This window comes from Bactrocera oleae, chromosome 3, assembly GCF_042242935.1.
Source record: "Bactrocera oleae isolate idBacOlea1 chromosome 3, idBacOlea1, whole genome shotgun sequence".
Lineage (NCBI taxonomy): Eukaryota > Metazoa > Arthropoda > Insecta > Diptera > Tephritidae > Bactrocera > Bactrocera oleae.
In genome coordinates, this window is record NC_091537.1 from 3,210,739 (window position 1) to 3,238,325 (window position 27,587).

Consider the following 27,587-nt stretch of genomic DNA (forward strand, 5'->3'; position numbering starts at 1 on the left):
AACACTGTCTAAAGGTCTAGGCAAAGAACTCTTCAAAGCATCTAAAAAATTTAGTTCCTTTTCTTGAACAATTTCTAAAAATTTAAAAAATTCGGATTCACTTAAAGTTTGCTGCAACACAGGCTACCGACAAATAAGATATAGAAACTCAATTATCCGCAGGTGTTTTTCAAATCAAAGCGAAACAACAAAAACCACATAGCCGCTACTAATTGGAAGGTGACGACCCATTGCGTGCTACACTCAACGCAAACTGCACCAAGCAATAAATATAGCAACAATAAGCGCATTAGTGTATTAATTATAAACATGTAGGGCTAATAAATTACGAGTTAGCCTTGTCCAGTGTGACTAATATAATTTCGAATACCGTTAAATAGATAAATATCACCACTCATAAGCCAAAAGCAGCAGAAGTGAACGTGTTAACGGTGTGACAAGAGCATGCCTCTTAATTGGACGCGCTGCCTACTTCGAGCTGCTCTATTACTTTGCAGCTTGCAATGTGTGTACAGTGTACTTGCAACCGAGGCAGAAGTGGATGAAATTGCCTGCGTTAGTTCGACTTTGATAAAGCGTCATAATCTAAATCCACAGCTCTACGGAAGTTGCGAATATCGGAAGCGAAATGGAACTGTGTCACAGTTTCGTCGTTTGCGTCGAGAGATCAAACCCATATTTCGTGGGCACCCAAAGCCACGCGGCGAGATTCTGGCAAACAAGTTCCGCATGAACTCATTCAGCTCCGATCAAACCGATTCGCTGGTGCGACTAATTAATAAAATCGCCATCGAATATCTGTACAAATGTCCACCGGTTATCTATTATGACAGTTTCGTAAAGAAATCCGAAGCTATGATATTACAAAGTCTTTTTAAGGTATAGGAAAATAATCAGCTGAAAGCAACACACATTTTTTGAAACATTGATTTATCTCTTATAGACTTTTCCCATCACCTTTTATCATGGCGAAATAAACGAACATTATGAGCCCATCAATCCAAAGTTAAAACGACACATAGATAGCCAGTGTAAAAGTTATATACTATTTCTTTCGGATCCGGAGATGACACGCAAAATCATTGGACCACAAATCGAAAGTCGAGTTGTGCTGATCGCACGCTCAACACAATGGAAGCTGAGAGATTTTCTGTCCTCGGAATCCTCTTCAAATATTGTAAATTTATTGGTTATAGGCGAGTCACTGACCGAGACTCCATTGCGTGTGAGTTCTGCAATATTTTTTTTTTCGAAATATTGCGCAATTTAAACGCTTAAGGTATATAGTTTATAAAAAAATGCCGCTTATTTCAAATTTAGGAACGCCCTTACGTGCTCTACACACATAAACTATATACCGATGGTTTGGGTTCGAATACGCCAATTGTATTGACCAGCTGGATTCGCGGTGCACTTTCTCGTCCGCATGTTAACCTCTTTCCGCCTAAACTTTCAAATGGTTTCGCCGGACACAGCTTTCAAGTGTCGGCTATAAATCAGCCACCTTTTATATTTCGCATTCAATCATTATCCAGTGGTGGCACTTCTCACACCAATTGGGATGGTTTAGAATACCGTTTACTCAATATGATTGCGTCGAAACTCAATTTTACCATCGACATCATAGAGCCACCAAGACGAACAGATGTGAATGTGAAGAGGTAAAGCTTGAAATTTATTGCTCCACTGATACCTTAACGATGTTCTGCTTAAACCCTTGCATTTGTGCAGCGTCATTGAGAATATACTGCTTCAAGTTCGCACTAATGCTGCCGATATCGGCATGTGTGGTCTATATATCACAGACGATCGCATCACGGAAACCGACATGTCCATTGGGCATTCACGTGATTGCGCCAGTTTTATAACGCTTGCATCTAAAGCTTTGCCAAAGTGAGTGCGGTGACTTCATGAAGCTATACAGTAGTAGAATACCTAACCTTCACTGTTGCATTTCAGATATCGTGCTATTATGGGCCCTTTTCAATGGCCGGTTTGGGTTTGTATTGTAGTGATTTATTTGGGCGCAATCTTTCCCATTGTGTACAGTGACCGGTTGACTTTGCGCCACTTGATCGGAAATTGGGGTGAAATGGAGAATATGTTTTGGTATGTCTTCGGCATGTTTACCAATAGCCTCACTTTTTCGGGCAAATACTCATGGACCAGCACTCAGAAGACGTCCACGCGTCTGCTTATCGGGTCTTATTGGTTGTTTACTATAATTATAACGGCATGTTATACCGGCTCCATCATTGCGTTCGTAACACTGCCGGCTTTTCCAAATACTGTGGATTCCGTTAACGACTTGTTGGGCCTTTTCTTTCGCGTGGGAACGCTAGGTAAGTAAAACAAAGACAGAAACTAAATGAATCTCTTAAGGGCAGTATTCGGAAGAAATATGGAGGATTCGCATTGTAAAACGGTTAAGACGAAAATAAAATTTTAAAAAATTTTTGAAACAGAGCCAATATAAGTTTCAATAACACGATAAAAGTTTAATTCATCCAATTGAATGTTTCTTCGGCTAATGTTACATCTACTTAAATGAATCGGCCTCGCCATTTCTGGAATATATATATTTTTACCTTCCACGCTTTCTCATTCGCTGTTTTTCCAGACAATGGCGGTTGGGAGACTTGGTTCCAGAACTCGACGCATACTCCAACAATCAAATTGTACAAGAAAATGGAGTTTGTTTCCAACTTGGAAGAAGGTATTGGCAATGTAACTCAAAGTTTCTTCTGGAACTATGCATTCTTAGGCTCGGCGGCACAACTGGAGTTCATGGTGCAGAAGAATTTCACAGACGAGTGAGTATATGTTACAAACTGGGTACTATGTATATCGCTTTGAAAAAATACACCTTTTTAGCAACATTTCACGTCGTTCGGCACTGCACCTCAGCGAGGAATGTTTTGCATTGTTTCAAGTTGGGTTCCTCTTTCCGCGAGATTCAGTTTATAAGCGCAAAATCGATTCAATGATCTTGCTCGCACAGCAAAGTGGTCTCATGAATAAAATCCTCAATGAGGTCAAATGGTCCATGCAACGTTCGGCTGGTGGCAAACTGCTACAGGCGAGCTCGTCCCATACGCTTCGTGAGCGTATACAAGAGGAACGTCAGTTAACCACAGCCGATACGGAGGGTATGTTCCTGTTGATGGGCATCGGTTATCTGCTCGGCGCTATAGCGCTCGTCTCCGAAATTGTAGGCGGCATAACTAACAAGTGCCGCCAAATAGTGCGCCGCTCGCGAAAGTCTATTTCTAGTGCGTGGTCATCAAAACGTAATTCTGAAGGCGGAGAAGGTTTGCATGCGGCAGCTGAGCATTTGGCGCACGAGCATCGTAAAAAGGCTAAACGCAAAGCTGAGAAGCAAGGTTTCGGCGTGCGTGAGTTCAACCTCACTAAGAATACGCTGAAGGAATTGTACGGCAACTATTATAAGCAGGAGCCGAACTACGTTTTGAAAGACGGTAAATTATTGCTGGAAACCGAGGCGCTTTCCACCAGTTCGACAGATTACAATTCACGTGACTCCAGTGGCGATGTTCCCGCTAACATGTTACCACATCTACATTGCAAGAAAAAGGCAATGCTGGTAGCAGAGATCGATGTGGAGCGTGAACGTGAACTAATGGCGGCAGCAGCCGAGCAATCCTTAGCGGCATTGGACGCGTGTCTTAAAATGGAGCTAGATACGAACAGCAGTGAGCGTAGCGATGACGATGTACCATATGAGTATGAACTGTTTGGCAGTCTGGTGGAACCCGAAGGACCGATGAGTACAAAACTGGATGAGCTAAATCTATTCACTGACGGCGCCGCTGCGCTCAACAAACTAGACAACGAGTCGGAAATGGTGCAGAAAAGTTAAAACATACAAGTTTACGGCGTTACGTCTTGAAAAAATGGAAGTTTATTTCAATTATGCGAGCATCCATTTATTAAAATGGCAGTTACATGTCAGTTATATTACTTAGAATTCAGCTTAAACTAAAAGTGCGCTTAAATATATGGGATCAATGTTTTTGGCATCTATGCTTTGCTTTTTAATAAAAAAATAATAATGTGCTAATTATAAATAAAACAGTTACAACAGTAAATTCATTTAAATAGCTTCGTTCTGGTGCAAATCTAACAATTGTTGTTGGAATAGACCCGCTTTCATAATATAAATATATAAAATATTGCAAAACACGCTTTTTCGTTAATATGACATAACGGTATGTCACCAAGCTACTGCTTAACTAAAATTACAATTCGGTCTTTGCGTTATTTGTTATATTTGCGTCGTCCTCACTAACGTCATTTATGTTCGCGTCTGTAAAACCAAAATATTGGGAAAAAATATATATTTAGAAACTAATAGCCAATAAATAAGTATAAATAAAAAATGAATAATATAAGAAAATGTAGGGAATGTAAAATAAGTCTACATATTATAGCTAATCAAAGGGGGTAGAATGTATTTGCAGAAGGATACAATAAAAATGAAGTTAATTTTTAATTGTGCCCTCAATATTGGTTATTTGCTATAAACTTGTATGTATGTGCGTTGTTAAAACATATGTTTGTCGTTAATAATTTATTTTCGTTAATTTTGCTACACTTGACAGCTTTTATTCACAGAATAAAATTGAATTTTCCTAATAAATACATGCATGTACTTTTGTCTTGTGCTGCAATTGCTTATAAATATTTCGTGTTAATGCTTTTTGATATTAAAGTGACTTCATAATTAAATCTTCTAATTGCTTAGTGTCAAATTGTGGTTTAGCCGCGCCCTGCGATGCTGTGGAACTGAGCCAATATTCGGATGCTGCTATATAGATGGCTACAGCTGCGCCCACAATATAGGCGATGTGTGTTGAACTTTGGAAAATGACACAAGTGGCGATGCATAGGCCAAAATAAGTAAGTAAACGTGTGATATTAACGAATTGGTCGCGTTGATCGGACGACTCATCTGTTGTATAAACAAAGCGATGTGCGAGTACGTATTTAATATATAAAATTCACATTGTTTTCGCAGGTGAAAATAGAAATACAGAAATGCATAGAAACAATAGTTAAAATTAGTAAGATTCAAGTGTGCTTAAGCAATAACTTATATTAAATAAAACGCAACGATTCGAGACATGAATTCATTATTAATTTTATACTTATTTTAAAATATACGTACCTAGACATTTCCCCTCTTTCAACGTATATCCGGTAGAACATTTTTTACACATATCGGGCCCATCACCGTCACAGCCATCGCACGACCGATCGCATTCCAGGCATGAATATGTGCCCTCATCGTTCACACAGAACTGATTGGGATGACAAGGTCGTTTCTGAACTAAGCATTCATTTATATCCTGGCAACCGACTGGATCGGTGCCCATTAGCCAACCTTCTTTGCAGTTACGGCAAGCTGCCGTACGTAAGGGGAAACAATTATTAATACTCAATGTATTTAAGAAACATTTTCACGTACCTTTGGGACCAGCGCCAGTACATCCAGTATCCCCGCAAGACCTGTGGCATGTGGAACATAGCATTTTCTTCCCATCGTTGTAAGCTTCATAATAATTAGCCGCGCACGTATTACAATTATCACCTGTGAAACCAGCATCACAAGCGCATTTCCCATTGCCTTTCCGTGTGCCAGATCCTTTACATTTTCCTATTGTAAAATATTAAATTATTATTGTAGCGGTTATCCAGACCCTGTGTAGGTAATAAGACGTAAGTGGATTGTCATCAAGATCATCTAACGGGAAACACAGGAAACGTAAGGTTTCCACAGAATCAGACCATGGGGAGAGGGTTGTTAAATAAATAGGTTTTATAGCGCAAGCAAAGAGGGACTTAGAGTCATGCGGGGATCGATTCTGGATAAGTAGGAATTTAACCTGCTACAGTATTCAGAACGAAGTTAACTCTAGATTCGCGAGACAACTCGAGCTCATCGTCTACAATGTGTCGTGTGCGTGTCTGAGGTCAGTTTCGTCAGTAGTATGGTTGTTGTTGTTGTGGTCGCAGCCACAGAATTCTGCCGAATTGACAGTCTTGGCCGGATAAAAAACCAGGGTCCGCTCCATAGTATGTTCTGTATATTATGCTATGTCGTCGACGTAATCAAGGAATGATTTTTGATGCTCCTAGAAGGTGGTTTCACTCCAAAGAACTTATCCTAATAATCTCACCACTTGATTAAACTCACCATTGCCATTGCAATCAGTGCACTGTTTGCATTCCGAGCCGTAATGATCATCTGGGCAACACACTTTCAATTGTTCAATGCAAAACCAGGCGTGCAAGTCGGGCATATCGGTTTGTTTATGCAAGAACCATTCCTCCAGCAAAGGTTCATGATCGTTGGCCATAGTATGGCATTGATCTTGCCCACGTCTCACATCACTACATAATTGTTCTTGCACCTCCACCAAACGTATTTCACTAGTTTTATATGAACGCAGTTTCTCCTCTTCCCAAGCCGCATCTCCACCTGCATGTTTACCGCGGCTTGTTTTCTCCAAACCCTTCATACCAAAACATACAATATTACTAACAAAATAATTAATTAATAATCGAAATACCTACCAGCTTGAATGACTCTACAAGTACGGTGCACGATTTACAAGGTGGCAGCTTTGACGACTTTTCCTTTTGTTCCAGTGGATTCTTATCAAAACCTTTCACAGCGCCGCAATTGATTGCCAGCAGCAGCAGCATACTAAGTAGGTGTAGCATTTGAACTCCATACATTTTTAACTTACTTTTTATGCTACGCGGCAGTTAACGTTGAATTAACAAAATTTAATTATTATTAAATGGTTTACGTGGATTTTACTTATCTCTAATGTCCGAAGCACCAATATTTATATGCATCAAGCTATCTTCCCAGACTTATCGGCTTTTCTGACAGCTGTTTATTTTACGTGTACATATGATACACATGGTTGCATTAGCAGAGAGTGGTGCACAAGAATTTGCACTCCAAACAATAAATGTATTAAAATGAATTAAAATAGAAATGAACACTATTAATTTATATACATATACAATAATCTAATATATAATTTTATATGCATATAATAAGAGTTGGTTGATTTACCATTAACATGTTAGGATATTCAAACATGACAGTCAAAATTTCTGGAAGCATTACAGCACTGTTACAGGAATGTCAAGTGGAAGCGGAAATCGCGCGCGGAAATAAATATAGACGCTTTAGTTCGCTTTGAAATGAAATAGTGTTATCTAAATAAGTTAAAATGAAAAATGTGTATACATAAATGTTGATTTGTGAGTTTTAAATTATTAATTACAAGTGATATTAGGTGTTAAAGAGTCTAATGTTTATTTTTTCTGAAATTTGTGTTGTGAGTAGTGTGTGGTTAGAGCTTCTATTGAATGTGAAAAATATCCATATATATTATTAGTGAAAGAAATGAAATACAAAACTCGACAAACCTGTAATGGAGTCAACAATCAGGTATGGAAATGTTTATTTACTATGGTTTAATTCTTAAATACATCTTCGTGGTCAAATAGGCCTGCAAGAAAGGCTCGCCCTCATCTTAAATATTTGTCATAAGCGTGCAGGCACTGAGCAACCGGAAACGTATTCTAAGCGAGCAGCAAAGACTGTGTCTAGTGCTATATGTGTATATGTATGTACGCATTATATTTTGTTTGCTACTACAGCTATGAATCACAGAAAACAAATACGCTGCTTGACTGAGACTGAGACTACTCACTTTTTATGGTTTTCAACAATTTCACACATTTCGTCAAAGTTTCAGTTGTATGATTTTCTTTTTTATTTCTTGATAAACTTTCGAGTTACTACGCTTAGATGATGATGATGACGAATATTTGATTCGTTCCCACAACAGTCGGGTCTACGTACCGGAACGGTCCCGGATTTATTCCGGCCAAGGACTGTCAACTCGGCAGAATTCTGCCGGTACAACAACAATAACAACAACGAATATTTGATAGAGGTAAATATCTGCGTAAATCACGCGTTATCATTTGTTTATACCATAAACTACACCATATTTGTTTTCCAAATTAGCAAAATTTGCTGATAAGTGGCGCCCTTTACGCCTTCGGTGTGCTTCAAAACATTCAAACCAAATATTTATTCAATTGGCTTGTTGTTGTTGTAACGCCACAAAAGATTCCACAAATAATATTGAGGAATACTAACACAGCTAAACCCGGTTTCGTTTCGTATGATGCGTTATTGTAATTAAAAATACGAATTATTCCTTTTGTTGTACACATTCGTACGAAATTTTATTGTTTGATCTGATATTTATTTAAATTACTTTTTTCATCTCTGTATTACATTTACATATGGTGAAAATAATTGAATGCTTCAATGTATTTGTGGTTATGTTCATAATGTCTTATTTTTTATATAATGTATAGCTTCTTGCTTTGACGTTTGCATTCGTGGCACTTACGTTTAGCATACAGAGGCAATAAAATTGTTTCACATTGGTATATTGAAGTTTTATTATGATTATTAAATTTTAATAAATACGATTTATTTGATAGAGCTTTTGCTTTTGCTTCTGTTTAAAAATAAGTAGCGTTACATTATTGCAATTTGTATATATGTATTAATTTATCATTATTTTTTTCAAAATTTCGAACAATTTTTTTTTTGGGTTACGCGTACTACAAATTACGTAGGATTGACAACATATACTGGTATACTATAGAAACTCTCACAGACGCGCCACATCATTTTACATCACACAAATTGAAAATAACATTTTACTAACATCGATTACAAAAATGTTGATAAACAAATTACATTAAAACGGTTGACACGTGTGAAGAGAACTTGAATTGGGATATTTCGTTTCATATTCCGGTTAATTTTAGACAGCTAAAACTAAATTATATTAATTAATAGTTAAGAGGAACGCAAAATCACGCAAAATCACGCTTGTTTTGGTGATTTGCATACACTTTTAGCTAAATTGCCTTCACATTTTCCTCTTTTGTAATTATTTGCAATTGATTTCTCTCATGCGCACACACATGAGAGAAGGAAAAAGCCAATTAAAATGAAAATAATTAAATTAACAACTAATAATTACGCAACTTTACACTTTTTAGCACACGGTGGCTGTGTTAGCTGATCAGCACCGGCGTCTAGTCAATTGATCTGCAGCGGCTTTGCCTGTTCCCACGTGAAACCGTCACGTCCAAAGTGTCCATAAGTGCTTGTGCGCTGGTAGATTGGCTGTCTGAGTTTCAAGTCTCTATTGATTGTAAATACAAAACGATATTCATGAATATCACACACAATATTATCAAACAATGCCGTGCAAACTTACTTGACAATCATGCCCGGTCGCAAATCGAAATTACGCTTAACAATATCGAGCAATTCTTTTTGTGACTTGTGAGAGGTGCCATAATCGAAGACGGTAATTGAAAGTGGCTCTGCCAAACCGATAGCATACGAAACTTGCACCAAGCAACGTCTGCAAAGTCCCGCTTTTACCAGCGATTTGGCTACCCAACGCGCAGCATATGCAGCCGATCTGTCTACTTTTGTAAAATCTTTGCCCGAAAAGGCACCACCGCCATGTGCGCCCCAACCACCATAAGTGTCGACGATAATTTTGCGTCCGGTCAAACCGGCATCACCCATCGGTCCGCCAATTACGAAAAGTCCGCACGGATTTATATGCACAATTGTGTTCTCATCGAAATATTTGGCTGGAATGACTTCTTTGATGACCTTATTCATGACTTCTTTGCGCAAATCCTCCAAAGCGATCTTCTCCGAATGCTGCATGGAGACGACAATGGTGTGCACACGCTTCGGCACAGCGGCACCCTGGTTGAAGAGATACTCGCAAGTGACCTGTGTCTTTGAATCGGGACGCGCCCAACTGAACTCGCCCGAACGACGAAGCTCGGCCAATTTCTCATTCAATTTGTGTGCCAACACCACAGTTAAGGGCATGCATTCCTCGGTCTCATCGGTGGCATAGCCAAACATGATACCCTGCAAAAATTTACATTTCTCCATAAATACAAATGCTTGAAGTATTAGCAAATAAAAAACATGCAAAAAGCAGAAAGCGTAAAGATGGTAGTTAACAAAGGCAACATAAACAGTTATAGTGTTAGTAGAAGTGCAACTAAGTAAGCAACAATAAGTACAAAGCATAATGAGTATATGTGAAAATGAACTAAGCAGCTTTATAAGAAGTCGGAGATTCAAAATTTTTATTGAGTGAGTAAAATTTGGCCCAATACAACGAATTTTGCTTTAATTGATTGATTGAATTTCGGTATAAAATTACGAATTAGCATTAATCTACAACTTGTAAATGGTTTGCGAAATTTACGATGCTACAAAATAAAATACAAACACCGAGTCCGTGCACAAATGCCAATAGTATGTGTGTATGCGAAGCACGTTAAAATGCATGAATATCATAGAGTTTCAATACAAATGTTTCTTGGAAAATTTTATGCAAAAAAAAACTACTTCATACATATGTAAATCGTGCTTCAAATGTACTAGATTATCTTTGTCTGTGAATGTGTATGTGTTTTGCGCGCGAATATGCTGATGACGTCGCAATAAAATAATAATGCTCTACGATTTAAATATTTTACTTTTAGCAAAAAAATACGAATAAAAATTTATGCGAAAAAACCAAACACGTTCAATTACATTTGTTAAAGTACATAAGAAAAAAATAAAGGATAAGCAACAGAAACGCATTGAGATTATTCGAAAACACGTTCACACCTGGTCTCCGGCACCGATTTCTTCATCGGCACGATTTATATGCACTCCAGCTGCGATTTCCGGCGACTGTTGGTCCAATGCTAACAAAACGTTGCACGTTTTATAGTCAAAGCCTTGATTTTCATTTAACGGGTTAATTTTTTGATTTTGCATAAAATAACGATATTTTTGAAACGAAAAAAGAGAAATGCACACAAAATAGAATTTGTTGTTTTTATATTTTTGTTTTTAACGATTTCTTAGGTATGCAATCAAATCAGGTAGAGATTTCAATGCATAAATGGGGCACTTGAGGTCTTTTTTAAAAGGATGAGCAGGTTTCGTATCATTTTAGTTATTCAAACATTTTATTAACTACGCAATTAGTTTTAACCGTTTTTTTTTCACAGACAATTCTTAATTTGTATATGCACTGTTAGTGGGCGTCATTTATTTAATTGAAATCTGCGCCTGATGATAGCATTTTCCTCAATTACTATATATACAGTTATAGAGATAAATTCGTAAGAGATAAGTAATAATAAGTTAAATAATTGTATGTATGGATATTTCCGGCGAGTTGGACAACACAACATTAACCCAGCTCAAAGCAGAACGCTTTGAAAGTTCGTGAAATGAATGTAGACCCCGAATACTAAGCATGCGCTTTTTCATTTCATTTTAGAATGAGTGAGAAACCATGAGCGGATTTGTTGCAGCCCTGTGGACACTGTGGCAACGTCACAGCGCACACTGTGCTTTAGCACTTGCTGTTTAATTTAACCTCCAGTTATTCTAAATATTTTTAGTCTTTTTGACATGCATTATTCTTTGACGCAAATTTCACTTTGCACAACATTATTTTGGCTATCGTTTAAATTTCTCTTTCTTCTATTTGGTCAATTGAAATTATGAGCAGTATGTATGATAGGCCAGCCAGTTAAACAACAACAAAACAAACTCCGTTTTTTGTAAGAAATTTAGTTAAATTCCAATACCTGGTCACCAGCGCCTAAGTCTTCTTCGTCGCGATCGACATGTACACCGTTGGCAATATCGGGTGATTGTTGCTCGATTGCAACAAGTAAATTACATGTTTTCCAATCGAAACCTTGAGAATTTTACAATGAATGGAATTTCGTTTAATATAATTGGGTCCAAGTGGATGTTTAACCAGTATATAACGCGTATGCGTGTATTTTTTTTTTTTTGTTTTTTGTTTTTGTACTGAAAATTTGCGCAGTGTCTATAACTCAAACGATAACTTACCTTTCGATGAGTCGTCGTAGCCAATGTGTTTGACTGTGTCACGCACGACCTTTTGATAGTCGATCACGGCCTGCGATGTAATTTCTCCGCACAGCAAAATCATGCCGGTCTTGGCAACGGTTTCTGCAAAATTCAAAGGCAAATAAGCATAAATCAGATTGTGTTCAAACTCAAGTCTAAATATACAATATATAAATAAAGTCGTTATTTGCATTCGAGTACTTGGGTTTCACATTGATAACGTAAATATTTATGAATTGTCTTCGTGTCGTGTAATAAAATTTCAAACCCAAAACAAATTGCAATTTTTGAGCGAGTTCTTGGCTTTTTACAACTCTATTTACAACGCGCTTCATATTGCATACAAATCAACAAAGCACAAAAATTAATTATAGCTGTAGATATGTAGCAACGCTATACATATAAACTATGTGTTAAAATAAGTTTGCGGCCATTATGTTTATTTTCGTGTTGAGATGACGAGACTTTTGCGCACGCGTTGACTTTGCGTCACCACAAAAAGAGCTATAGCTTAACGGGTGACGAAGGGAACACCGCTGGAAACATTGCATATAATTCTGACTCGGATGATCATGGACTGTTAGTGCTTCTCGCATAGCTATTTGTGCTGCTTTATTTATTTAGCAATACAATTATCCTACTACAAGCTCTCCTACAACTCAGTCAGCCGCGCAGGTTTCACTTCTTTATTTTTTTACTAGCTCATAATAACAAATGAATGCGTGGGTCAGTAAAAAGGCCAAAGCAGTGAAATTAATTTTGGTTAGTGTCTGCAGACCCGAAAGACTAGCAGCATTTATACGGTATCAGGGAGTGATGAATCGAAATTTAAAATTTTTATTTTTAATTTTAATTTAATGTCAGCTGAAGTTGCTTTAGTACAAGGAAATCCTGAAATTTGTCATAACATTGTGACTTAAAAAAATGCTCATAAATAAGTTGTAAAGTATAAAATACGAATACATTACCACAAGCCACTTTTGCGTTAGGATCCTGCGACAAGTGTGCATCCAAAATAGCGTCACTGATTTGATCGCACATTTTATCTAAAAATAGAAAATAGAACAGTGGAAATAGTGAATATATGTGTATGCAGTGTGTGACATTTCTCTGTAGGTACTTTATAAAGTACATATGTAACTATGCAGAATATTTATATACAAACGTATGTAGGTTAGGATAAACATCAAATAGTAGGAAATCCTAATTTAGTGCAAAGGCACACATAAATTAAAACATACAGCGAAATTAAATAATAACTCTTAGTAAAAACACACATATGTAGGTATTTTACTTAAGTATAACAAAAAAAAAAATTGCGCTGGACAGTTGGTTGTTCTTCAATATATATTAATCATTTTGATGCTGTTCTAGAAGCAAAAGCGTGGGCGCTCTGTTTATGAATAAATAGCTTTTAAAGGAGAACAAAGGTAACATTTTTGCAAAATTAAACTAATTCCGCTATAATTATAGATCGCAAACTAATTAATGCATTTGCATTATTTGTTGCTAACTCTGATCTGGGTTTGAAAAGAACAATTTTAAAACAATAAAAAAAATAAAATCGCCTCTAAGTTGTTTTTACGACAATATTTACACATAAATTATGGTGTAAGCATGTGTATAGCGCTCAAAATTAATGACGTCGGTATTCGAACACACGCGCATTTTAATCGCATGGTTACATATACTATGCACACACAAAAAACAGAGAAAATGACCAAGGAAAATAAAATTTAGCCAAAATATAATTAAACGTTCGGTCAGCGAAATTCAATGCCAAAGTGTCTATGCAGCATAAATTGAAGATGTGAATAGATATACTCGTACACAAAAGCGACATAAAGAAAATATATACATTAGTATATGTACGTACGTATGTGCACACAGAGTGCAGAGTCGTGCGATCCTGCTCGAAACGTGGAGTATATGCTCGCGTATCAAATTGGGCGCGTGCAGCGTCGAAGCGGCACAAGTGTGTGATTTGAAACCGTCGCCGTATAGTATGACGCTCATACATAACTACTTATAAATTAAATATCTAAAAAATATTATTCAGCAAAATTTATCAAAACTTTACACATTAATATTTATAACAGAGTTTGCAATTTTTCAGCGCCAGACATTTTAAGTTTTTAATAAAGCAATAGAAAAAATTATTGTATTACACAATGCGGACAATATTAAATTGCATATACAAATTTATCGTATATATTTATAAAGTATCGATTTACGGAGATTTTATTGCGGCGCCGTGAAATATTATATGTTTAGGGACAATGATTCACAGTAATAAGCAACTTTGCGTTAATAAGTTTAATACAAAATCATTTTAAATCCAAAATTCTCACAAAATAATAACAATTCAGCTTAATCAATTTCAATTGTTGGGAAAATCCTGGTTAATTTGGTCGTAATTTACGTTTCTATTTGATTTTTTTTCTGTATTTTTACGCTGTCATAATATAGTTTTTGAGAATCCCTATCTACAACGTATTTTCCAGAGTAAAATGTGGTTGTTTCTACTTCGTAAGTCTCGATTATGAATATTTTAAATAACAAATAGAGTGTACTGTACTATCAGGGTATTTGTACTCTGCTAAGATTAGCTATTGAATAATAACTTGTTATGTATATATGTATAAAAAAAAGTTGCTTTAAAGCGCAAAATGTTGTGGTAACCTCAATTTTTGTGATCATCGAGTTTGTAATCAGTTCGAGAAAACTTATGGCCTTATCAGCTCTACTTCCCGCTACTTCTGGTTTACATAATATAAATAAATGTATATGCTTAGAGGTAATGATACATCAACAGCTGAGCTATGGAAAGTATCATCAACTGACGACAGAACGCAATAAACTACATCAGCTAATCATTGGTGTGCCAACTGAGAATATTTCAACCACGTGGTTTCTGTGTAATGGCAAAGCTCAGCTTTGCATAGATACATACATATGTATTTAGTATAATTTTCCTAAAAAAAAAAAAGACGGAAGTCAGGGCGACTTGGCTGGTCGCTGGCGCCGTTTTCCAAATCTTGGTCTTCAATTCATACAGATTTAATCAGGAAACTTTGAAATATATTGCGATATACAATATATAATCTAAATCTATAACGAGTCACGCTAAAGGGTGAAAAGAAATAATAAAACAAAAACTGTAATGAGCGCGCAATAAGCAGACAATCGATGGGGGTTTTGGGAGCATTCAATGAGCAATATATCAAAACGTAGGCAAAGCTGTAGCGAGAGTGTTTCGTTTAAATATGCTTATGCATGAGCACCTCGGTGATATTGAAATGCCAGAGAGCACTGAGAGGGAGCCATAAGTCATAGGAGCTTTGGCCAAGCACATGGTGCGCATGAATAACACAAACACGCTTTTGTTTTTCTTTCAATATACATATATTCGTATGACCAGCTGTTGGAAATGCAATCCTATGTTAATTCACGTGGATATTTAAGTGCCGAAGATGTAAACAAATATCAACGATAAAAATATGTAATCTTATATGCATATTCTCGGCGACGTCAGAACCATTGCCAACAATTTTCATCTATAAAAACAATATTTGTATAGAATCTACTAGAGACATTCACCAGCAAGCGGCTACCTGGTCACCCTAAATGTGAATATTCTTGGGAGTTAATTTTGCGTTTGTATGCTCCGCAAAACACGCGTTCTCGGCAATACGAAACACATAACACAAGGGAAACAAAAACTCTCACTGCTGCAAGAATTATACTAAAGAAATATAAAAATCATTAAACAAATACATATTTTTAGTTCAAATGACAAAATTCAAACTACGTTCGATGCCCGATAGTTTTACAACAAAAAAACACGTTTCATTTTTGCTCGTCAAAATTACAATCAAGAACATACCGTTCATGAAATGCCGCAGGTAATAAAACAAAAGCTAAGGGTCGTCGCGGGATAGTGTAATGTAATATAGCCGAGGACCATGCTAAAGAACATACAGCGCGGTTGAACCAGCGAACATGTACTCGATATCTAGAGAAGAATGAGACGCCGCCATTTTGTAGGAGCTCCATGTGAGCGGCGGAGAAGAAAAAATAGTAAGACAGGACAAACATTAAAAACTGCAAATTATCTTTGGAAATATCACATGTAATTTTAGCTTTCAGAAACATTCGTGGAATCGTAATTTATGGTTACTTTTCGTGACGCAATCAAGTGGCCCAATAAGAGATGAATCGCTAGATTTCAAAAACTGTCGAAGTATTTGGAAGAATTTATCATTTACCTGTATCGCATATGTGCAGCGTCAAATTTTTGTTAGAGGGTAGAAACTGCATACACAAAAACGGCTCATTATGCACATTCTTACATAGAAAGCAACTTAAACATATTTACTTAACATTTCACAATTATTTAATTATTTTCAATATAATAATACTTACCGGGATGTCCCTCGCCTACTGATTCGGAAGTAAATAGGAATGTCTGTCCATCCTCCATGTCATAGGAATCGGTTGTCTTTCCATTGCAGCCATTGGAGTGACCATTTGTCGCAGCTGATGATAGTGGCATCTTGTTGATTCCAAGTAACTTTTTACGATTGTATGAGGGGAAATGCTGTTGAAGATTAACAAATGATGAAAATCTTGTTGTTTTTGCAATTCTAGAATGCAGGTAGAAACAAATTGATTTTTCGCAAAGGAAGTAGTGATTTTGTATTGGAATGAAGTTGGTTGAACTGGCAGCGGTGTAGGCGCCAGTACGAAATGCCGATATCAAATTAACACTAAGCTTTTGAAAAAAAATTTTGCAAATTACAATCTGCTGCCCTCCGTATTTATTTATGTAACACAGTATTTTGCGTGAATTCGCCGTGAGGAATCTCAATTTTACACTAAGTTGGCACTCCGTATAATCACTTGGCTGTTTCCTATATTTATCGTATTTTCTATTGAACCTTTATTTTTGACTGCCTGTTTTTAGGTAGTTGACTGCTTACTTTTAGTTGGTTGTCACACACACACAATTCTACAACACAAAATTGCGATCAATTCGGCCAGAAGCAGAAAACACGTCCGCACTTCTTGACGGTTGGGTAGAAAAAGAGCGATACCTATTTGCTACTCTCAGAATTTATATAGCAAAAAGCAGACCATCAACAGCAGGAGCGGTGAAGACGGCAGCGATGTTCGTTATCGCTACTATTCCGAATATTGCTGTAGGCTACGAAGCAGACTGCCAAGACTTGCCGGCGGAGGTTAAAAGTTGTATATGTAATTTCCCTTGGTGATAGCTATCCGCATTTAATCATCTACTTTGTTTTTATTCGTGCTTTTCGTCGTTTGTTACTTTTGTTGGTTTTCTTCCAGCAAAAGCAAAAATACAGAAACTGCCTAAACAAAGTATTTTGAAGATGATAAGTTTACTTTTTCTACTTAAAGACGATAATTTTAAAATCGAGTTTTCCGATACCGCTTTAGAGTTGCAAATATTTGGTATTAACACCATATTGCCTAAAACGCTATTGTCAATAAAAACTTTGTTGTTAAATAGTAATACAAAATTTATATGTAAATCATGCCATTACATTATACAAATTTGTAATGTTTAAAATATTCGATTGAGTATATTAAAAAGCCCACTACAGTCAAATTTCTACTTATACTCATATATCACAAAAGAATATTGTTTTCAAATGGAAATTGGAATTTTACACACATCCGGTTACTTCTACTTCACAACTAAAATGTTCTTTTCTTTTTCGTTCTTAAGTTTCATTTAAGTTTGTAGTTTTAGATATTTGTATTACAAGTAATTTGAATTTAAAAATATACAGAAGGTTTCACTTTTAGTTTCTTCTTCCATTGTTTTCGAAAAATCAATTCGTATGATAATTTGAAACTTTTGACATCAACTTACTCTGAGTTAGCTCCAAAACAGATTGAAGCGTTATGCTTATCATCCTATCATTTATATACCGTCCTTATAATTATATATAAATTTTTATAGAAATTATCAGCTCTTTCCGAATTTGAATGAAAATTGTACTTTTTTTTTATTAACAAACGGATCTTTAATGTGTGTATGTACATCATAGAGTGATAAGCCCGGTTTTAGTTTTTATTAATAATAAAACTGAAGCATTACAACTTTGGCGGATGTTTGGCCAACATTCTCGTATATTTAGGGTTTGATATAGAAAGTCATCTTGGCAAAGGAAACATTTGCTGGTTTTTAGAAAACTTCCTCATATTTTGTATTTTGAATATTTGACATTGGCTGTTCATCGACGATTACTTAACAACAAGATTGTTTGATGCCGCAAAACGAACATACGACCCACCGAGTCGTATTCATACACTTCACCTTCTTCGCTTTGGGGACTGTTACTGTTTAGTGGATATAATAAATTGTTAATGACTACTGCTTGGTGATTAATTTACCAATGTCATTGTCCTGTAAAAGTAAACGAAATGCGTCAATTAACAAACTTTTAGGTAGAACGAAATTTTATGTATCTCCGGAAATGAGTAATTGCGTATCAAAAAATCCAGAACAATTATATTTAAAGATTTTCGCAAATACGATTTTGTTTCTATTAATTTAATGCGCCTTGTATTTACGTATTTACCTATTTCTGTATTGAAATATTTTTTGCTTTCGCCTATTGATCTTATTTCAGATCTTATTCAAGATCACGCATGTGCACTCTTAAGTCTATTGTGCAAATTATATACGGTTTAAGTAAACAAAAACATATCATTATGAAGTATTATCATACACCAAAATATTTCTTATCTCAAACTATGTATTCCGAAATCTTCAAAATGTGACACCTTTGTGAACTTCCTTTTGAGGAGCGTGAGTGCGGATGTTATTTAAAGTTGTGATAGATGTATGACAGCAGCAGCGTGAGCGATTGGATGTTCTGATTACTGGTAAAAACTTTTTTTGAAAAACATATGACTTTTATAATTAGGGATCAAGAAATATAGAAATCTAAATTCCGTATTTTCATAGTTACGTTTAATTATTATCAATGCACGTAGACTATTAATCAAAATAGAAATACAACATCTTGAAACCACGTATCAATACATTTAAAATTTAAATGAAAATAATCGTTTTGTATGTGTTATCAGTCAATGCTAGGCACGTTTTTGCCAATGGGACACTTTGATGTTTTCTTAAACGCTTTAAAAAACATTTTCCACATAATTTAATGAGTTCATTATAATTTAATTTTATTTTGCAATGCATATTGCTTTTTCTATGTTGTTGATGCTTTCCCTTCGCACGAACGGGCTTCAATAATCGGAATTTGCCACTTATTGCAAGAAACTTAAAGGATGAAAACTAATGAACATATACCAATTATTATTTACAGTTTTGTACAATTTTTTTATTTTCAAAATCACATAATAATATTGAAATGTGATAAAATTTAAAGAATTTGCAAATAAAACAATCGATAAATTAAACGTAAATTTATCGACGTTTTAGAAAAGTTATCTAATAGAAAAGTGAATTGTTATAAATTTTAAAGTGAAATTACGGCTCTTTAATAAGTTATAATCAAAAATCCGGTTAAATTAATAAATTGAACAATGTTGGAGCATAAATTTACGATCGACTGTCGTGTCCAACGACGAACGATTGGTAAACAAATAGTGAAAAGCAAACAGAACTACACAGGTGATTATTGTGGAAATGTGAAGTGACGTGTTGACTTTGTTTTTGTGACAGAAAAGTGGTGGACGGTGGAATTTTCTTGAATAACGCGAATTTTCTCAAAAATTATTTCAATTAATAAAACTAAATTTATTTGATGGCAAAGACGGAAGGAGCAAGAGTATGAATCAATTGCAGATATCGAAAAAATCTTGGACAATGTCTATGCAAAAACGTATTGTTTATATACTCACGCTTGCGATTTGTGTTTTATTATGCAGCGTAATTGCAGACTCAAGTGATATCAATGTCGTCGAGAAATCAGTAATCAATAGCAGCTCAGTAAATAATACAATACAATCAGTCGAATCAATCTCTGTTCAAAATACATCATCTGGTCAGAATGATGGTGGTAACAATGGCGCACAAAGTATAGCCACTATAGACGTGCAGAATGCTTTGAAAATAAATACTACAACTAACCAACTAAATGTTCCAAACGCAAACGCAACTAAGGATCTAATAGATAACACAAGTGCTACCAAGGAAATTCAAACAAACAAGACAACTACTACAACAGTGTCTTCTGCAAACGTTACGCAAAATGTGACAACACCTACCGCAGATCCACCACTACCAGATCAGCATGCTGTGGAACAAGAACACAATTCTTCTTTGTCTATTTTCTTCGTAATCTGCGTTATTATGCTTGGAATTTTGCTGATACATTCAATGCTACAGACGGGATTCCAATATTTACCAGAAAGTATTGTTGTAGTGTTTCTGGGAGCACTCATTGGGCTTTTACTCAAAGTTATGTCGGGCGAAAATGCTAGTTGGAAGCGAGAAGAAGTGTTTTCCCCAACAGGATTCTTTCTGGTCCTACTACCGCCGATCATATTTGAATCTGGTTATAATTTGCATAAAGGCAACTTTTTCCAAAATATTGGTTCTATATTAGTATTCGCAATATTTGGCACAACAATCTCGGCACTGGTTATAGGAGCTGGCTGTTATCTGCTAGGTGTAGCAGAGGTCGCTTATAGGTAAGTAATTATGGAATAATAGAATTAAATGAACAGAAATACATATGTGTTGCCGTATGTGTGTATAGGTATATCAGTGATAATTATTTTTAATTAACTGAATCATGCACACATATATATTAAAATAAATGAGCCAAAACAAATAATAATTTATTGTTTAGGTTGGACTTCTCCGAATCATTCGCCTTCGGTTCGTTGATATCAGCGGTGGACCCAGTAGCAACTGTTGCTATATTTCACGCATTGGACGTAGATCCCATACTAAACATGTTGGTGTTTGGTGAAAGCATTTTGAATGACGCTATCTCTATTGTACTGACCACCTCAATTACACAGTCGGCTAACACACCTGCAAATACGCAAGCAACAACTGGTCAGGAGATCTTTGCAGCGCTTAAAACATTTTGCGAAATGTTCTTCGCTTCTGCCGGCATCGGTGTCATTTTCGCGCTCATATCGGCTCTGCTATTAAAACATGTTGATCTGCGCAAACACCCATCACTGGAATTTGCTATGATGTTGATGTTCACCTATGCGCCCTATGTATTAGCGGAGGGCATACATCTGAGTGGAATTATGGCCATACTATTTTGTGGCATAGTCATGTCTCACTACACGCATTTCAATCTTTCCACCGTCACACAAATAACAATGCAACAAACTATGCGTACGCTATCTTTCATTGCTGAAACCTGTGTTTTCGCATATCTGGGCTTAGCAATATTCTCTTTCAAGCATCAAGTAGAGCTATCCTTTGTGATTTGGTCGATTGTGCTGTGCTTAATAGGGCGAGCATGTAACATATTCCCACTAGCCTTCTTGGTTAATAAATTTCGTGAGCATAAAATCACCAACAAAATGCAGTTCATCATGTGGTTTTCCGGTTTACGTGGTGCCATTTCATATGCTCTCTCTCTACATCTGGATCTGCCAAATGACGAGACGCGCCGAGTACTCATCACTACAACACTAATTATTGTGCTCTTCACAACACTGTTTTTCGGTGGATCCACCATGCCGCTATTAAAATATCTCAAACCTGGCAAAAAGCGTCGTTCACGCTCCGGACGTAATGCGAATTCGGTAACTGTAGCACGACGAAGCGCCTCGCGTTCACGAAAACGCTCCAAATCCATTTCATTATCGAAGACACGTGAATGGGGGCAAGCTATTGATTCAGAGCATCTGTCCGAGTTGACTGAGGAAGAAGATGTGTCATTCGCTCAAACGCGCGTCGGTGGATTCGGCCGCATGGATCGCAAATTTTTCATACCATTCTTTACGCGTCGCTTCAACAGCCAAGAGCTACATGAGTGCAAATCGCAAATGGCTGATTTGACCAACAAATGGTATCAAGCGATACGTATCAGTCCACTGGATTCGGACGAATCGGATGAGGAACTTGGCATGTCGGCGAGCACGAGTCAGAGCACATTGAGTGCGCCTCGCACCTAAATTCTAAGTTGGAAAAGCACATATGAATATATGTGCCTAGTGCAGTTAATAGGTATGGTAGTAGTCAGGATATTACACGTACACATTTGCCAAATGAAAGCTGGGATTTTTTTTGTCTAGTTCAAAGTCATAAAGCTAGTAATTTAAGAGTCTGGTGAAAATATTTTATTTCTTATACATTTTATTAAATAGCATTTATTTCTGCACGCGCTGTGCTGCAAGGCTCAAACGAATGGTGGCGGGTTTCAAAATGTTTTTTTTTTTTGTTAAATTTCTGTTATTGATTTTATTTATAAAAATATATATTTATATGCGAAGAACGTGCGATATGAGTGAGCTATGCTAAGCATAACAAATTTTCGCTTTCTAAACGCCAACTTCAACTAATCTTAAGTTATAAACTTTCAAGTATTTTTATGTCGCAATTAGCGAAACTATTTGCTTTAACTTAATGAACAAATGCTTCAAGCTAACAGGCCTGTTCATGACCAAACTCTACGTTGAATTGCATTTAAGCTTGAATGCAGCCATATTCAAACTTAAAAACGTGCCCTTATTTAAGTGAATGTTCCAAATTTGTGTCATTCGCCGCCTATTTTTCATGCACTAATTTTTTTAAGCGCAAAGTTCTCACCAAAGAACACTAGTAATGTAATTATATACAAAAGTGAATGTATTAAAAAATGTTTTTAACAATAACATGTGTATATATTTTGTGATTTTTTGCAACTCAAGTGAATCGAAAACCAAAAATTGTATATTAATACATTAAATAAATATTGTAAATGACCAACCATAGCGAAAATTAAGAGCAAATAAATGTGATAAACACTAACAAACTTCTCTAATTCTTATGAAATACGTGCTATAGTTGGTCTAATGGGCCGTTTCATTCGACACATCGCACCATAGCCGAAGGGCATTGTCGCACGTGTGCTGAGGTAGAAGACGCCCTTCTTCGGCACAGCCGGATCGCCACCCATGAATGCAGTCGCCTGGCACCAGCGTGCGCCGCAGCCACATTTTGAGTTTTCGATGCTATCATAATTCTTACATTTAATTGCGCCAAAAGCCGACGGATTCTGCAAAGACTCCACGAAGTAGTATAAAGCGCCGAAATGATCACAAGTGAAGTCTGGCTCCATTGTGGTCACATTGGGACAATGTGGTTGACCCAAACCCCAATTGGGATAGAAAGAGGCGTGTGCCAGGTTGTCAGCGGGAAAACCAAACAACGCTATATCGGTTTGTATGGACTCCACATAAACGGCATCTGTTGGTGCGAGCCGCGATTTTGCGTCCAATGTGCGATGTACGGGCCCTGAAGAGTCTAGCGCGTAGATGACACCGTATTTATCGGGTTGCAATAACTTGCCCGCCATACCGGCGATGTGACAACCAGCGCTGTGCCCAATTAAATACATGGCATTGTAGGGAACGGCAGTTTGGTTGTGTACGAAACGTGTGAATTCGTTGAGCTTGTGTGCGATTTCGGAAATTTCCACCACAACACGAAAATAATTTATATCCAACGAGTAATCCGACCAGTCTACTAAAATCACGTTGTAATCGCCCTTTGCGAGGTACGCATCTTTAATGGCGGCATTCGAGCAAGTCGTGGTTTGACCATTCCAACCATGTATTGATAATCTAAGAAAAAATTAAGCAAGTTTCGCATTTGTAAATATGTATGTTTGCAGTTCGGAGGATTAGCGCAAAAGTTTCAAGAACACAAAATGCTTCATTATCCAGTGAATTTGTATTGTTTACATGTATTCAACTCACCTGACCGGCCAACTGGCGTTAAAGTTCGAGGCCAACAGCCGGTTTCGGTCGCCAGTTAACAGTACTTGTCGTTTGTGTGGATTCCGCCGTGTAAATAAATCATAACGCAATTGTTTTTGTCGCGGACGTGATCCTGGATCGAGTATTTGACGTGCCTCTTTCGAAACAAGTCCCGCTATAAATTCCACTGTAAATGGTTCGCAATAACCCAACTGGTTTTGAAATGCTGTTGGCGTGTTTTCGTCGAGGGCTAGCCGCGGTCGAACAGTGAGTCATGCCAATGAAAAGCATGTAACGAAATTTCGAAGAGCAATATGGGAAGAATATAAGTTTTTAGTATATATTTACATCTATAAGTTTATTTGAAAATTGTGTAAACACTATAATCAGAGGCATTCAGTAACCACTCGAATACAGCAGTTATTACAGTTAGGTTACTTAACAGCGTAGCATCATAAGCTCTATAATACGCTTGACTACTTAAAAATTTATAATAAAAATGTGTTATATCATTAACGCGGGGGCAACAGCGCTCATCCTTCTACGATTTCCGTAACTGATATGGAGTAATGCTCTAACTTTTATTTTTTATTTTTATTTTTATAAATATTTCTAGTAGATAAGAATTCCGTTGAAATTTAAATAGTAAATTTTGCATAATTTTTTTTTTCTCTTAGTGTTAGTAAAATGATTAAAAAATAACAGGTATTAAAAATTCGTAGAAAATCGCAATCAAGCATCGAGAATTTTGCGGTAAGATGTTTTCTTTTTAAATAAAGTTTTTACGGCACAAACGGCGATTCTAAAAAATCTCGTTTCCTGCAACACAGTACTAGAAGCTTTAATTCACAGTATACTCAAAATTAGATATTTTATTTGTAATCATTACTGTAATCGTGTAAAAAAATTATTTAGACATAGTGCCAGATATTTGGTTGAAAAATTAAACAGACAAAGTATAAATGGCAATATCTTTAATAATATACCAGGCGCCCACAACCCTTAAAATACAGCTTTTTGCTAAAGGAAATGACAAATTTTTACCAAAAGGTACAAATTTAGAGCAGTAGAGCAGTTGTTGTTGTTGTAACAATTATCAAGAGCCTGTTTTGGGGGAAATCAATAGGTCTAAAGCAATCGAAGTCACTTAACGGTAGGCCCAGGAAACGAGCTGTTCATAGAGAGAGTTAAGTGAGTAGGTTGTGTCGATCTGTAGATACTTTCGCTTAGGTTATGTATTACCTATCCTTGTCACAAGAGTCACAAATGAACGCTGTTGGACAGCTAAGAACGCCAGTCCTTTGTGATGTCACAAACTCCTATTTATGGATAAAATTTACGATCTCACACACAGACTGCCAACCGGAAGTTATTTTAGGAATTTACGTTATTAAGTTAACCGAAAGTATGTAGATTCTAATAATCTCATATTTTGTCCGTTATATATAGTGTAAGGTCAACCAAAAGGATTGAGGCAATTATATACGCTTTACGCAGTCTAGGGAAAGGTATGAAGCTGTTTTGCCCATTTTCTTTTGGCGATGTTTTGTCAACTTACAAAAAAAAAAAAAAAAAAAAAAACCACTCATGCACTCAATTCCCAATATGAAGGAATATATATTAATTGGTGACTGAATTATAGCACTTTCGGTTGTATATATTAACGCCATTTTATGGCCGTGGCAATGGTTCGCCTTCGCATATTTCCAATACGAACACAAATCAGATTATCAAGAGCCGCATGCGCCAAGTTGTATTAAAACTTTTGAAATTTTGTTGCAGTTATGCGTGCACAGGCGGACGGACGGCCAGTTGGACTTACAAACATTCTGAAACAATTCTGTTTCATATACGTAACTTTTTAACTCGATTATTTTTAGGCGCTACAAACAACCGTTAGTTGTCTGGAACTATGCACAGAGTATGCTGGATTTAAGATTCCTACTCATAATTCGAGAGAATAAAAAAAAATCACTTAATATGTATGTATGTATGTCTTTCACTTGATGGGACACATTGATCATTTCTTTTGATAAAATAAATATCAACTGAATATTTTGGTTTAGTTTGATTACTAAAAGCTATCGGGTGCCCAGTACTTTAGTAATTGTTTATTATTTTAAGTTATTATTAACTCAATTAAAGGGCAGCTGCTCTTTTTCCGCTTATTTTTTTTTTTTTTTGTTTCTGTATTTCCACTACAAGATTACTTCGCATGCTGAGAGCATATTGGCTGCATGTAAAAATTAAAATTTGTTTTTATATTACAATTGCTTTTTCCACCATACTAACCGAGTACACCAGCGAAGTAAATCGCGTAAAAAAATAGAAATTTCATTTTCAACACATAAGAAAATACAATTCTTTAACTTCGTGCTTTAATTATTTAGAAGTTAAGTAATTTTTAAAGTTCTTGTGTATCAGCGACAATCCCGTTAAGACGCCTCACGCACTTACAACTGACGATGTCCTGCACGATACTGACCACAGCCAACATAAGCAGGCACTATTTTAAATTAAACCCATCACTGCTCGGATGCCGGTGTGCTCGATGCGCAGGAGAAGTGAAGCGTCACAACTTGCATTTAAGAACAAGTTTAATTGTTTTTAATATCAGCTTTTTATCGATGCGACAATGAACGGCAATAAGCTGTATTATATATATATATATTATATATATAATATATATGTATGTATGTAGCAGGTATTCGTAATTGATTTGCTTATCTTTTAATTTGGTCACCTTGATTACTAACAGCACACAACTTTTTTTGTCTAGTATTCAAACGCTAAAGGGGAGCGCTGTAGCGTGTTTACAAAGAAAAGTGTTCTTTAGAAGTAATCCAAAGAGCGCGACGTAAGCTTCTGCGCATTCTTTTTTATGCCAACCATTAAGAGGTTATATGGGTTTTGGCGTATGAAAAGCGACCTATTTTCAACAATTTTTTTTTTTTCATACAAAAAATGAAATATGTTATTCAAACTTTCTTGTTAATTTTGTGAAAGTTTCAAAGAAAAATATTCAAAACTCGGTCATCTCCGACAGTTCCTAGGATAAAAGGTGCTTCCGCGTTGACAGCAGAATTTCTGACAGGATCATCAAAAGTAACAAGAAAAAAAAATATGTGTTTGAACTAAGACCATTAGCTAGGTATTGTAATGAGAAAAAAGCAAATAAAGTGAAAATAGTATTTTTGGCAGACGTTTTTGCAAAAAAAATGCTAATTTTGGTGAAAATTTCTCGACGTGTTTTGTTTTTTAAAAAGTTATAATTGAACAAAAAAAATCCAGGGCGACAAACCTTGTAATTAAATTTCAAAGATTGGTCTAAAATTTCATTGAGAACGGTTGAGTAGTCCTTGAGAAATCTGGACAACCGACTTTGAAAACACAGTTTCACCGTGAAACCCATGTAACCCCTAAAGGAAAGAAAATTATTATATATTACTTGTATGTAGAAGGGTGTCTCTTTAGCGTTATAAAGTTTACTACAGGCGGCCAAAGCCCACAAATGTACGAACTAAATTATTATATTTTACACAATTTTCTGTATTTTATTTTAAAATAAAATTGCAATACTCTAAAA

At 36.2% G+C, this 27,587-nt stretch overlaps 5 protein-coding genes and 1 long non-coding RNA gene across 10 annotated transcripts; 3 read left to right on the plus strand and 3 right to left on the minus strand.

Annotated features, from left to right (window-relative positions):
* The first annotated feature begins 347 nt into the window (after nt 1–347).
* Nucleotides 348–3,880, plus strand: Ir21a (Ionotropic receptor 21a). The gene is made up of 7 exons (XM_014247698.3): nt 348–879; nt 944–1,225; nt 1,321–1,661; nt 1,732–1,893; nt 1,960–2,342; nt 2,621–2,813; nt 2,875–3,880. The coding sequence occupies exons 1-7, from the start codon at nt 445–447 to the stop codon at nt 3,878–3,880; spliced, it is 2,802 nt and encodes a 933-aa protein (XP_014103173.3). The 5' UTR covers nt 348–444.
* Nucleotides 3,881–3,890: 10 nt separating this feature from the next.
* On the minus strand, nt 3,891–6,927 carry Creld (Cysteine rich with EGF like domains). 2 transcript variants are annotated; one of them, XM_014247748.3, is made up of 5 exons: nt 6,598–6,927; nt 6,218–6,536; nt 5,489–5,677; nt 5,189–5,425; nt 3,891–4,327 (listed from the first exon to the last, which is right to left on the minus strand). In XM_014247748.3, exons 1-5 carry the CDS (start codon nt 6,760–6,762, stop codon nt 4,260–4,262), a joined length of 978 nt encoding a protein of 325 aa, XP_014103223.1. In that variant the 5' UTR covers nt 6,763–6,927; the 3' UTR covers nt 3,891–4,259. The 2 variants fall into 2 exon arrangements, with proteins under 2 accessions (XP_014103223.1, XP_014103222.1); XM_014247747.3 differs by having other exon boundaries at nt 3,891–4,972; nt 6,598–6,926.
* A 1,340-nt stretch (nt 6,928–8,267) lies between these two features.
* On the minus strand, nt 8,268–18,059 carry Sam-S (S-adenosylmethionine Synthetase). Of its 4 annotated transcripts, none has more exons than XM_070107289.1 (7): nt 17,964–18,059; nt 16,487–16,661; nt 13,030–13,107; nt 12,041–12,163; nt 10,793–10,905; nt 9,357–10,036; nt 8,268–9,281 (listed from the first exon to the last, which is right to left on the minus strand). In XM_070107289.1, exons 2-7 carry the CDS (start codon nt 16,614–16,616, stop codon nt 9,176–9,178), a joined length of 1,230 nt encoding a protein of 409 aa, XP_069963390.1. In that variant the 5' UTR covers nt 16,617–16,661; nt 17,964–18,059; the 3' UTR covers nt 8,268–9,175. The 4 variants fall into 4 exon arrangements, with proteins under 4 accessions (XP_069963390.1, XP_014103220.1, XP_014103219.1 ...); XM_014247745.3 differs by lacking the exons at nt 10,793–10,905; nt 17,964–18,059 and adding exons at nt 11,770–11,882; nt 17,044–17,405; XM_014247744.3 differs by lacking the exon at nt 17,964–18,059 and adding an exon at nt 17,044–17,398.
* Nucleotides 14,788–17,148, plus strand: LOC138856362 (uncharacterized). The gene is made up of 2 exons (XR_011395581.1): nt 14,788–16,141; nt 16,204–17,148. It is a non-coding gene; the product is annotated as an uncharacterized lncRNA (long non-coding RNA).
* A 1,549-nt stretch (nt 18,060–19,608) lies between the features above and the next one.
* On the plus strand, nt 19,609–23,055 carry Nhe1 (Na[+]/H[+] hydrogen exchanger 1). Its single transcript, XM_014247740.3, has 2 exons — nt 19,609–20,761; nt 20,923–23,055. The coding sequence occupies exons 1-2, from the start codon at nt 19,899–19,901 to the stop codon at nt 22,214–22,216; spliced, it is 2,157 nt and encodes a 718-aa protein (XP_014103215.1). The 5' UTR covers nt 19,609–19,898; the 3' UTR covers nt 22,217–23,055.
* Nucleotides 19,775–26,570, minus strand: LOC106627546 (phospholipase A1). The gene is made up of 3 exons (XM_036369319.2): nt 26,294–26,570; nt 24,002–24,251; nt 19,775–23,866 (listed from the first exon to the last, which is right to left on the minus strand). The coding sequence occupies exons 1-3, from the start codon at nt 26,337–26,339 to the stop codon at nt 23,068–23,070; spliced, it is 1,095 nt and encodes a 364-aa protein (XP_036225212.1). The 5' UTR covers nt 26,340–26,570; the 3' UTR covers nt 19,775–23,067.
* Between the last annotated feature and the right edge of the window lie 1,017 nt (nt 26,571–27,587).

Excerpts from the sequence above, each read along its gene's own strand:
- Ir21a (XM_014247698.3), top strand. The coding sequence starts at position 445 with ATGCCTCTTAATTGGACGCGCTGCCTACTTCGAGCTGCTCTATTACTT. Across the intron at positions 2,343-2,620 it reads CTTTCGCGTGGGAACGCTAG|ACAATGGCGGTTGGGAGACT; the intron begins GTAAGTAAAACA and ends CTGTTTTTCCAG. Across the intron at positions 2,814-2,874 it reads CAGAAGAATTTCACAGACGA|CAACATTTCACGTCGTTCGG; the intron begins GTGAGTATATGT and ends ACACCTTTTTAG.
- LOC106627546 (XM_036369319.2), bottom strand. The coding sequence starts at position 26,339 with ATGAAATTTCTATTTTTTTACGCGATTTACTTCGCTGGTGTACTCG. Across the intron at positions 24,252-26,293 it reads TTACTTCGCTGGTGTACTCG|CCCTCGACGAAAACACGCCA; the intron begins GTTAGTATGGTG and ends GACCGCGGCTAG. Across the intron at positions 23,867-24,001 it reads AACGCCAGTTGGCCGGTCAG|ATTATCAATACATGGTTGGA; the intron begins GTGAGTTGAATA and ends ATTTTTTCTTAG.
- Sam-S (XM_070107289.1), bottom strand. The coding sequence starts at position 16,616 with ATGCCACTATCATCAGCTGCGACAAATGGTCACTCCAATGGCTGCAAT. Across the intron at positions 13,108-16,486 it reads AGTAGGCGAGGGACATCCCG|ATAAAATGTGCGATCAAATC; the intron begins GTAAGTATTATT and ends TTCTATTTTTAG. Across the intron at positions 10,906-12,040 it reads CTACGACGACTCATCGAAAG|GCTTTGACTATAAAACGTGC; the intron begins GTAAGTTATCGT and ends ATGAAAATCAAG.
- Creld (XM_014247747.3), bottom strand. The coding sequence starts at position 6,762 with ATGTATGGAGTTCAAATGCTACACCTACTTAGTATGCTGCTGCTGCTG. Across the intron at positions 5,426-5,488 it reads TACTGGCGCTGGTCCCAAAG|CTTGCCGTAACTGCAAAGAA; the intron begins GTACGTGAAAAT and ends TACGTACGGCAG. Across the intron at positions 4,973-5,188 it reads GAAAGAGGGGAAATGTCTAG|ATGAGTCGTCCGATCAACGC; the intron begins GTACGTATATTT and ends TTTATACAACAG.
- Nhe1 (XM_014247740.3), top strand. The coding sequence starts at position 19,899 with ATGAATCAATTGCAGATATCGAAAAAATCTTGGACAATGTCTATGCAA. Across the intron at positions 20,762-20,922 it reads GTAGCAGAGGTCGCTTATAG|GTTGGACTTCTCCGAATCAT; the intron begins GTAAGTAATTAT and ends TTTATTGTTTAG.